Raw genomic sequence first — 12,532 nt, 5'->3', positions numbered from 1 at the left:
ATCAGAGTCAGAGATTCTCAGTGGTCAGTCTTCCCAGAGTCATCAAACAGACCTGGCCTCCATATTCAGTGTATGTGGTCCTGTTATGTACATTTGTTTTTGTTTACCTCAAGTAAAGTTGATCTGTCAATCATTAATTAATGTGTTAATGAGAAAGCATTTAGTCTCTTGCTTAACTGATTTACTTGATTTATTTCAGTTGCTTGAAGAGAATATTATGACATTTGTGAAGAACGAGCTGAAGATGTTCAAGAGGATTCTTAGTCCAGAACTCCCAGAAGGCTTTGAGAGTCAGAAGCAGGATAAGGAAGTGGTGAATGCTGAAGATGAGAAGCAGCAGAGCAGTGCCAGAGAGGGGGCTCTGAAGATCACACTGCACGTCCTGAGGAAAATGAACCAGAAGGAGCTTGCTGACACACTGGAGAAAAGTAAGAGCTGTCTGCCTCATGTTGAATGCTGTTTTATAACAAACATATAAAAGCTGTAGCTAAAGTACAGCTAAAGTAGCTATGTAACTCAATGGTATTGTAGCAGCCTTAACACAACACCTAGTGATCTCGTCAAACTTTGTGGTGATTAATTTAGACAGAGAAGAGGAGAGACAGAAAGAGACAGAGAGAGAGAGATAGACAACAATAATGATACCATCAGTAATACTGAATAATAATAATAGAATCAGTCACTCCAGTGTGGAATGTATTATGAGAACATTTGCACATTTATACAGTCAGTTAAGATAATATATTACTTAAGACAGAGAGAGAGACAACATTAAAGATACCATCAGTAATACCAAATAATAATAATAATAATAATACAAATATAATCAGTCACTCCAGAGTGGAATGCATTATGAAAACATTTAGGGATTATTATGGGAATGGCCGGCAGGGATGTAGCTCAGTTGGTAGAGCATGGCGTTTGCAACGCCAGGGTTGTGGGTTAGATTCCCACGGGGGGGAAGTATGAAAAATAAATAATGTATGCACTCACTTAACTGTAGGTCGCTCTGGATAAGAGTGACTAAAATGTATATTTACACATTTATACAGTCCTACAATACTGTAGGCATTCAAATATATGTAATATTAATATCCTCTGTGTTATTTCTTCATTCAGATGAGCTTGCTGTGATTTGCCAACATGAACTCAAATCTAATCTAAAGAAGAAGTTTCAATGTGTATTTGAGGGGATCGCTAAACAAGGAAACCCAACACTTCTCAATAAGATCTACACAGAGCTCTACATCACAGAGGGTGGAACAGGAGAGGTCAATAATGAACATGAGCTGAGACAGATTGAGACAACAACCAGGAAACAAGCAAGACCAGAGACTGCAGTCAAATGTAACGACATCTTCAGACCCTTAACTGGACATGACAAACTTATCAAAACTGTCCTTACAAAGGGAGTCGCTGGCATTGGAAAAACAGTCTCTGTGCAGAAGTTCATTCTGGACTGGGCTGAAGGAAAAGCAAATCAGGATGTCCAATTTGTATTTTCATTCCCTTTTCGGGAGCTGAATTTGATGAAAAAGGAAAAACACACTTTGATTGAACTTCTCAATCACTTCTCAATGGAAACCAAAGAATCAAGAATCTCCAACTACGACAACTACAAAGTTCTGTTCATCTTTGATGGTCTGGATGAGTGCCGACTGCCCCTAGACTTCCAGAAGAACAAGATTTGTTGTGACGTCACAGAGTCAACCTCATTGGATGTTCTGTTGACAAATCTCATCAAGGGAAATCTGCTTCCCTCTGCTCTCTTCTGGATAACTACCCGACCTGCAGCAGCCAATAAGATCCCTTCAGGGTGTGTTGACCAGGTGACAGAGGTACGAGGGTTCAATGACCCACAGAAGGAGGAGTACTTCAGGAAGAGATTCAGTGATGATGACCTGGCCAGTAGAATCATCTCACACATAAAGACATCAAGGAGCCTCCACATCATGTGCCACATTCCAGTCTTCTGTTGGATTTCTGCAATAGTCCTTGAACACATGTTGAGTACAGACAAGACAGAAGAGATGCCCAAGACTCTGACTGAGATGTACTCACACCTTGTGGAGTTTCATACCAAACAGACGAATGAAAAGTATCTTGGGAAAGAAGAGACAGTTCCACACTGGAATAAAGAGAGCATTCTGTCACTGGGAAAACTGGCTTTTCAACAGCTTGTGAATGGCAATCTGATTTTCTATGAAGAAGACCTGAAAGAGGCTGGCATTGATGTCAATGAAGCCTCAGTGTACTCAGGATTGTGCACACAGATCTTTAAAGAGGAATGTGGGCTGTACCAGGACAAGGTGTACTGCTTCGTGCATCTGAGCATTCAGGAGTTTCTGGCTGCTGTATATGTGTTCCTCTCATTCATAAACAACAATGAGAATCTAATGGCAAAACCTCAATCAACCAGGAACTTTTTTGCACTGTTCATTGACAAGCCTGAAGTTACTTTCTACAAGAGTGCTGTGGATAAAGCCTTACAAAGTGAGACCGGAAACCTGGACCTTTTCCTCCGCTTCCTACTGGGCCTCTCACTGGAGTCCAATCAGAAGCACTTACGAGGTCTACTGACAAAGACAAGAAGCAGCTCACAGAGCCATGAAGAAACAGTCAAGTACATCAAGGAGAAGATCAGGGAGAATCCCTCTTCAGAGAGGTGCATCAATCTGTTCCACTGTCTGCATGAACTGAATGACCATTCTCTAGTGGAGGAGATCCAAAGCTACCTGAGATCAGGAAGTCTCTCAGAAGAAGAACTGTCACCTGCACAGTGGTCAGCTCTGGTCTTTGTGTTGCTGACTTCAGAAAAGGAGCTGGATGTGTTTGACCTGAAGAAATATTCCAGATCAGAGGAAGGTCTTCTGACGCTGCTGCCAGTGGTCAAAGCCTCCAGAGCTGCTCTGTGAGTAAATACAAGTATATTTAAGTACTAATCATCAGTTTAGAGAAAAATATATATTATAGTATGTATATAATACTATATTGAAAAACATATTGAATCACTGCATTGATGTTCACATTAGTATAACAATATGACCATACAATTCTAGGAAACAGAATATTAATCTATATGTTGTTTGGCTCCTGAGTGGCGCAGTGGTCTAAGGCACTGCATCGCAGTGCTAACTGTGCCACTAGAGACCCTGGTTCGAATCCAGACTCTGTCTCAGTCGGCCGCGACCGGGAGACTCATGGGCGGCGCACAATTCGTCCAGGGTAGGGGAGGGAATGGCCGGCAGGGATGTAGCTCAGTTGAAAGAGCATGGCGTTTGCAACGCCAGGGTTGTGGGTTTGATTCCCATGGGGGGTCAGTATAAAAAAATATGTATTCACTAACTGTAAGTCGCTCTGGATAAGAGCGTCTGCTAAATGACTAAAATGTAAATGTTTGAGACTAAACCAAATGCTGCTCTATTAAATTGTTAAATATACTGCCACTATTTTCACCACCAAAGAATAGCAGTGTGGTTTTAATATGATTTGACTCTTTGCAGGCTGTCAGGCTGTCTAGTCTCAGAGGAAGGCTGTGTTTCTCTGGTCTCAGCTCTGAAGTCAAACCCCTCACACCTGAGAGAGCTGGACCTGAGTAACAATGACCTGAAGGATTCAGGAGTGAAGCTGCTCTCTGCTGGACTGGGGAATCCCCACTGTAAACTGGAGACTCTGAGGTCAGTATTCCTGTATCACTCAATGAACACACATACACTGGACACACACTGGACACACACACACAGGACACACATACTACATACACACACTGGACACACACACTAGACACACAACCTGGACACACACACATACACACACTGGACACACACTCATTGGACAACACACACACACACACAAACACACACTGGACACACACACACTGGACACACACACACACACACACAATGATTAATTGAGTAGTGTTTAGAAACATGTTATCTACTGTTAATAATGATAAATTCTTTCATTTATATACAGTACCAGTCAAAAGTTTGGACACACCTACTCATTCAAGGGTTTTTCTTTATTTTTACTATTTTTTACATTGTAGAATAATAGTGAAGACATCAAAACTATGAAATAACACATATGGAATCAAGTAGTAACCAAAAAAAGTGTTAAACAAATCAAAATATATTTTATATTTGAAAATCTTCAAATAGCCACCCTTTGCCTTGATGACAGCTTTGCACACTCTTGGCATTTTCTCAACCAGCTTCACCTGGAATGCTTTTCCAACAGACTTAAAGGAGTTCCCACACATGCTGAGCACTTGTTGGCTGCTTTTCCTTCACTCTGCGATCCAACTCATACCAAACCATCTCAATTGGGTTGAGGTTGGGTGATTGTGGAGGCCAGGTCATCTGATGCAGCACTCAAACACTCTCCTTCTTGGTCAAATAGCCCTTACACAGCCTGGAGGTGTGTTGGGTCATTGTCCTGTTAAAAAACAAATGATAGTTCCATGATGCCCAAACCAGATGGGATGTCGTATTGCTGCAGAATGCTGTGGTAGCCATGCTGGTGAAGTGTGGTTAAATTCTAAATAAATCACATACGGTGTCACCAACAAAGCACCCCAACACCATAACACCTCCTCCTCCATGCTTAACGGTGGGAACTACACATGCGGAGATCATCCGTTCACCCACACCGCTTCTCACAAAGAGACAGCGGTTGGAACCAACAATCTCAAATTTGGACTCTAGACCAAAGGACAAATGTTCACCGGTGTATTGTCCATTGCTCATGTTTCTTGGATCAAGCAGGTCTCTTCTTCTTATTGGTGTCCTTTAGTAGTGATTTCTTTACAGCAATTCGACCATGAAGGCCTGATTCACACAGTCCCCTCTGAACAGTTGATGTTGAGATGTGTCTGTGACTTGAACTCTGTGAAGCATTTATTTGGGCTGCAATTTCTGAGGCTGGTAACTCTAATGAACTTATCCTCTGCAGCAGAAGAAACTTTCAAAGTTCTTGAAATGTTCCGTATTGACTGACCTTCAAGTCTTAAAGTAATGATGGACTGTCGTTTCTCTTTGCTTATTTGATGTCAGGTGTCAGTGTGCAGCGGTAGGACGGAGTCAGGCGCAGGACACAGAACTGAGTAAATAACGAACTTTACTCGGAAAAACAACACATCTAATTTCCACGCAGGGAAACATAACAGCTCACAGCAGTATACAACACCAAACAAAGAACAATCACGCAAAAAACCATGAGGGAAGCAGAGGGTTAAACAGGGAAATAATCATAACGTGATGGGAACCAGGTGTGTACAATCAAGACAAAAGAAATAGAAAAAGAAACGTAGATCGGTGGCAGCTAGAAAGCCGGTGACGACGACCGCCGATAGCCGCCCGCACAAGGCGGCAGGTAGCTTAGTGGTTAAGAGTGTTGTTCCAGTAACCGAAAGGTTCTAATCCCCGAGCCAACTAGGTGAAAAATCTGTCGATGTACCCTTGAGCAAGGCACTTAACCCTAATTGCTCCTGTAAGTCGCTCTGGATAAGAGCGTCTGCTAAATGACTAAAAAAAACAAAAACAAGGAGAGGCACCAACTTCGGCAGAAATCGTGACATTTGAGCTGTTCTTGCCCCTAACTTGTCACAACATAACTGATTGGCTCAAACGCATTAAGAAGGAAATAAATTCCACAAATTAACTTTTAAGAAGGCACACCAGTTAATTGAAATGCATTCCAGGTGACTACCTCATGAAGCTGGTTGAGAGAATGCCAAGAGTGTGCAAAGCTGTCAACAAGGCAAAGGGTGGCTATTTGAAGAATCTCAAATATAACATATATTTTAATTTGTTTAACACTTCTTTGGTTACTACATGATTCCATATGTGTTATTTCATAGTTTTGATGTCTTCACTATTATTCTACAATGTAAAAATTAGTTGTTGTTTTTTTTTTTACAAATTTGAATGAGTAGGTGTGTTCAAACTTTTGACTGGTACTGTATATATATACATGAATAGATATGGCAGGTTTCAGGACTCTGATGTATCTGAAAATGTTTAAAAAATACATTTTCACCACCAAAGAATAGCAGTGTGGTTTTAATATGATTTTACTCTTGCAGGCTGTCAGGCTGTCTAGTCTCAGAGGAAGGCTGTGCTTCTCTGGTCTCAGCTCTGAAGTCAAACCCCTCACACCTGAGAGAGCTGGACCTGAGTAACAATGACCTGAAGGATTCAGGAGTGAAGCTGCTATCTGCTGGACTGGGGAATCCCCACTGTAAACTGGAGACTCTGAGGTCAGTATTCCTGTAGTTGGTCAACAAGTGATAACTGTTCACCAGATCCACATGTGTTTACCAGGCACACATAGTCCACACCATATAGTGGGGGGGAAAAAGTATTTAGTCAGCCACCAATTGTGCAAGTTCTCCCACTTAAAAAGATGAGAGAGGCCTGTAATTTTCATCATAGGTACACGTCAACTATGACAGACAAATTGAGAAAAGAAAATCCAGAAAATCACATTGTAGGATTTTTAATGAATTTATTTGCAAATTATGGTGGAAAATAAGTATTTGGTCACCTACAAACAAGCAAGATTTCTGGCTCTCACAGACCTGTAACTTCTTATTTAAGAGGCTCCTCTGTCCTCCACTCGTTACCTGTATTAATGGCACCTGTTCGAACTTGTTATCAGTATAAAAGACACCTGTCCACAACCTCAAACAGTCACACTCCAAACTCCACTATGGCCAAGACCAAAGAGCTGTCAAAGGACACCAGAAACAAAATTGTAGACCTGCACCAGGCTGGGAAGACTGAATCTGCAATAGGTAAGCAGCTTGGTTTGAATAAATCAACTGTGGGAGCAATTATTAGGAAATGTAAGACATACAAGGCCACTGATAATCTCCCTCGATCTGGGGCTCCACGCAAGATCTCACCCCGTGGGGTCAAAATGATCACAAGAACGGTGAGCAAAAATCCCAGAACCACATGGGGGGACCTAGTGAATGACCTGCAGAGAGCTGGGACCAAAGTAACAAAGCCTACCATCAGTAACACACTACGCCGCCAAGGACTCAAGTCCTGCAGTGCCAGATGTGTCCCCCTGCTCAAGAAAGCACATATACTGAAGTTTGCCAATGAACATCTGAATGATTCAGAGGAGAACTGGGTGAAAGTGTTGTGGTCAGATGAGACCAAAATCGAGCTCTTTGGCATCAACTCAACTCGCCGTGTTTGGAGGAGGAGGAATGCTGCCTATGACCCCAAGAACGCCATCCCCACCATCAATCATGGAGGTGGAAACATTATGCTTTGGGGGTGTTTTTCTGCTAAGGGGACAGGACATCTTCACCGCATCAAAGGGACAATGGACGGGGCCATGTACCATCAAATCTTGAGTGAGATGACAATGACACAAAACACACGGCCAAAGCAACAAAGGAGTGGCTCAAGTAGAAGCACATTAAGACTAGCCAGTCTCCAGACCTTAATCCTATAGAAAATCTGTGGAGGGAGCTGAAGGTTCGATTTGCCAAACGTCATCCTCGAAACCTTAATGACTTGGAGAAGATCTGCAAAGAGGAGTGGGACAAAATCCCTCCTGAGATGTGTGCAAACCTGATGGCCAACTACATGAAATGTCTGACCTCTGTGACTGCCAACAAGGGTTTTGCCACCAAGTACTAAGTCATGTTTTGCAGAGGGGTCAAATACTTATTTCACCTCATTAAAATGCAAATCAATTTATAAAATTTTTGACATGTGTTTTTCAGGATTTTGTTGTTGTTATTCTGTCTCTCACTGTTCAAATAAACCTACCATTAAAATTATAGACTGATCATGTCTTTGTCAGTGGGCAAACGTACAAAATCATCAGGGGATCAAATACTTTTTCCCTTCACTGTATATTTTACCGTTTAGAAATGAAAGTACTTTATTATGTAGTTCTCCCATTTGAAAAAGTCATAATTATTTAGACAAATTAATTTAGTCAAAAGTTAAGTGTTTGGTCCAATATTCTTTGCCTGCAGTGATTACATCAAGCTTGTGATTCTACAAACGTGTTGAATACATTTGCAGTTTGTCTTGGTTTTGTTATAGATTATATTTTTCCTAATAGAAACTGAATGGTGAATAATGTCCTGTCATTTTGGAGTCACTTCACTTGTATTGTCAGTAAGAATAGAAGATGTTTCTGAACACTTCTACATTCATGTGGATGCTACCATGATTATGAATAATCATGAATGAATCGTGAATTATGATGAATGAGAAAGTTACAGAGGCACAAAGATTATACCCCCTCTGTTATTGGTAATGGTGAGAGGTTAGCATGTTATGTTGTAGCCTATGTAACTTTCTCACTCATAATTTTTCATGATTGATTTATGATTTTTCTTAATCCTGTCATCATCAGGATTAATTTAGTAGTGTTTAGAAACATGTTATCTACTCACTTAGACAGACAATTACTCCAGTCATCATCCACCATTCAGTTACTATTGGACAAAACATAACCCAAAACACAACCAAACCAAACTGCAAATGCAACCAACGAGTTTGGGACCAAATACTCAACTTTTGACTACTTTAATGCACTATAAGTCAAATGGTCAGAATACGTTTGACTTCATCAAATGGGGGACTAGATACATAAAGTGCTTTCATTTCTAAATGTTGAAACAGATATGTATTAAAATACCCTCAAATAAAAGGTGACATTATATACTGTCTCCTCATATGAAACATTTGATCTCAAATCCAAAATGCTGGAGTATAGAGCCACTATTTTCACCACCAAATAATAGCAGTGTGGTTTTAATATGATTTGATTCTTTGCAGGCTGTCAGGCTGTCTAGTCACAGAGGAAGGCTGTGCTTCTCTGGTATCAGCTCTGAAGTCAAACCCCTCACACCTGAGAGAGCTGGATCTGAGCTACAATCACCCAGGAGACTCAGGAGTCAGACTGCTCTCTGCTGGACTGGAGGATCCACACTGCAGACTGGAGAAACTCAAGTATGTAGAGGGTTTATGTCAATGTTCATAGCAGACATGTTGGAGTTATCAGGCTAGTTAAGGCAAACATTCTGACCACCACTTGGACTAAGTTATATAAAGACTGTGTGTGTGTGTGTGTGTGTCTGTGTGTCTGTGTGTGTGTGTGTGTGTGTGTGTGTGTGGGGGGGGGTCCAGTGTGTGTGTGTGGGGTCCAGTGTGTGTGTGTGGTCCAGTGTGTGTGTCCAGTGTGTACACATTGGACACACACACACTCTGGACACAAACACACTCTGGACACACACTGGACAATCACACACACACTGGACACACACACAGATACTGGACACACACACACACACACACTGGACACACACACGCACACACTGGACACACACACACTGGACACATACACACTGGACACACACACACTCTGGACACAAACCCACTCTGGACACACACTGGACAAACACACACACACTGGACACACACACAGATACTGGACACACACACACTGGACACACAAACACTCACACACTGGACACACACCCACACACACACTGACCACATTTCACACACACACACACACTGGACACACACACACACTGGACACACACATAGATTGGACACACACACACACACACACACTGTACACACACACACTCACACTGGACACACACACACACACTGGACACACACATTCACTTGACAAACACACACAAACTGAACACACACACACAAACACACACACACACACACACAGACACACAGACACACACACACACACACACACACACACACACACTGGACACACACACACACACTGGATACACACACACACACACACACACACACACACACACACACTGGACACACACACACGCACACTGGACACACACACTGGACACAGACACACACACACTAGACAAACATTCTTACCACCACTTGTACAAAGTTATATGCTGAATGTGAGTGTGTGTGTGTGTCCAGTGTGTGTGTGTGTGTGTGTGTGTGTGTTTGTGTGTGTCCCCAGTGTGAATGTGTGAGTGTGTGTGTGTGTGTGTTTGTGTGTGTGTGTGTCCAGTGTGTGTGTGTGTGTGTGTGTGTGAGTTCAGGTGTATCCCTCAATGACTGTCTGTTCTTCTGCTTACCGCTACAGTGTGGAACATGGTGGAGAGAACACAATGAAACCTGGACTTAGAAAATGTGAGTATTGACTGCTGTGAAGAATATGACTAAGAATAAGTCTTAATTCAAGTGAAGTCAAAGTCAAAGACCACCATCATTACTTACTTGGTCATATTAAATATCAGCTGTAGTTCTACAGAAGCACAAATCAGGGACACCAACGTTTTACAAAGAGTTGCTTTGATAATGTGTGTGTCTGTGTATGTGTGTGACGCGTTCGTGTTACATTAGAAATGTGTGTGTGTGTTCAGGATGTGTGTTTGTGTGTAATTAATGGAAATAAGTGTTTTATATTACCATACAGTATAACATATGATCATTGAACAAATCTCAAGTTACCTTAACTTCTCCTTTTGATACCTAGAAACATATACATTAAATGAATTAGTGAAAAGTGAGTTAACATTCTAATGTGAATGATGATGATTTCTAATATTGTGTCTGGTTTCATCCATCAGATGTCTGTGATCTCACACTGGACCTAAACACAGTAAACACATTCCTCTCTCTGTCTGAGGAGAACAGAAAGGTGACATGGAGGAGAGAGGAGCAGCCGTATCCTGATCACCCAGAGAGATTTGAGGACTATAGACAGGTGCTGTGTAGAGAGGGTCTGACTGGGCGCTGTTACTGGGAGGTAGTGTGGAGTGGGGAAGGGGCTGTTATAGGAGTGACATATAAAGGAATCAGCAGGAGAGGAAGGGGTAATGTCTGTGTGATTGGATACAATGAGAAGTCCTGGAGTCTGTTCTGCTCTGACAACAGTTACTTTGCCAGGCACAATAATAAGTCCACTACCATAGACGTCCGCTCCTCCAGCTCCCACAGAGTAGGAGTGTATCTGGACTGGCCAGCCGGCACTCTGTCCTTCTACAGAGTCTCCTCTGACACACTGACCCACCTGAACACATTCCACTCCACATTCACTGAGCCCCTCTATCCAGGGTTTAGGGTTCATCATGTTGACTCCTCAGTGTCCCTGTAAATAATAACCATGGTAACACTGGACACACAAACACACACACACACACTGGCCACACACACACACTGCCCAAACACACACAGACACACACACACACACACACTGGACACACACACACAGGACACACACACTGCACAAACACACACACACTCACACACACACACACACACACACTGGACACACACACACACACACACACAATGGAGACACACACACTGGACACACACACACACACACAATGGAGACACACACACACACACACACAATGGAGACACACATACTGGACAAACACACACACTGGACACACACACACTGGACACACACACTGGACACACACACACAAAGGACACACACACACACAAAGGACACACACAGACACACACACTGTGTACACACACACACACACACTGGGAACACACACACACACACTCGACACACATACTGGGTACACACACACACACACTGGACACACACACACACACTGGACACACACACACACACACACACTGGACACACACACATGCTGGACACACAAACACTGGACACACACACTGGGTGCACACACACACACACACACACACACTGGACACACACACACCAACACACACTGGACACACATACCAGACACACACACATGCTGGACACACGCACACTGGACACACGCACACATACACACACTGGACACACAAACACTGAACACACACATGAGACACAAACACTAAACACACACACACACTGGACATACACACACACACACTGGACACACACACACTGGACACACACACAGGAGACACACACACACATGTTGCGCACACACACACACACACACACTGGACACACACACATATTGGACACACACACACACTCTGGATACACACACACACTGGACACACACTCACACATCTTCCTATAATAGTGAGGACCTTGACACAGGACCTTCAAATGAGGACCATCATTTCTGATAGAATTGGGAACAAACAGACACCTCATTCCAGCACTAAGTGTCCAACAAACACAGACATCACTTCAACACCTGATAAACTCCAATGAACAAATAGACATGCAGGGCACCAGTCTAGTGAGGACCAGTGGTTGCTAGGCAGTTTCTGGATCCCAGGTTCCAGAACAGCTTCTATCCCAGTTCTATCTGCCTGTTAAATCAAGCAACCTAAACTGTTTCCATCAGACTTTTAGAACATGACTGAACATTTTTTCCTTTTATGATCTTACCACTTTGCATGTTTTATCGATGTTCTTATAAAATAATAAATAATATGCCATTTAGCAGACGCTTTTATCCAAAGCGACTTACAGTCATGTGTGCATACATTTTTGTGTATGGGTGGTCCCGGGGATCGAACCCACTACCCTGGCGTTACAAGCGGCGTGCTCTACC

The 12,532-nt window shown here is 42.6% G+C and overlaps 1 protein-coding gene across 1 annotated transcript; it reads left to right on the top strand.

The window, feature by feature from the left end:
• Positions 1-208: 208 nt before the first annotated feature.
• On the top strand, positions 209-11,097 carry LOC123485333 (NLR family CARD domain-containing protein 3-like; the record flags this gene model as incomplete). The annotated part of the gene is made up of 5 exons (XM_045216239.1): positions 209-428; positions 1,120-2,911; positions 3,504-3,677; positions 6,086-6,209; positions 10,624-11,097. Coding segments are annotated over 5 exons (2,784 nt in total), but the record flags the coding sequence as incomplete, so codon positions are not given.
• Positions 11,098-12,532: the final 1,435 nt, after the last annotated feature.

This window comes from Coregonus clupeaformis, unplaced genomic scaffold, assembly GCF_020615455.1.
Source record: "Coregonus clupeaformis isolate EN_2021a unplaced genomic scaffold, ASM2061545v1 scaf0647, whole genome shotgun sequence".
NCBI lineage: Eukaryota > Metazoa > Chordata > Actinopteri > Salmoniformes > Salmonidae > Coregonus > Coregonus clupeaformis.
Note: the sequence above shows the minus strand (reverse complement) of the source record. Positions and strands in the feature narration are given on the sequence as shown.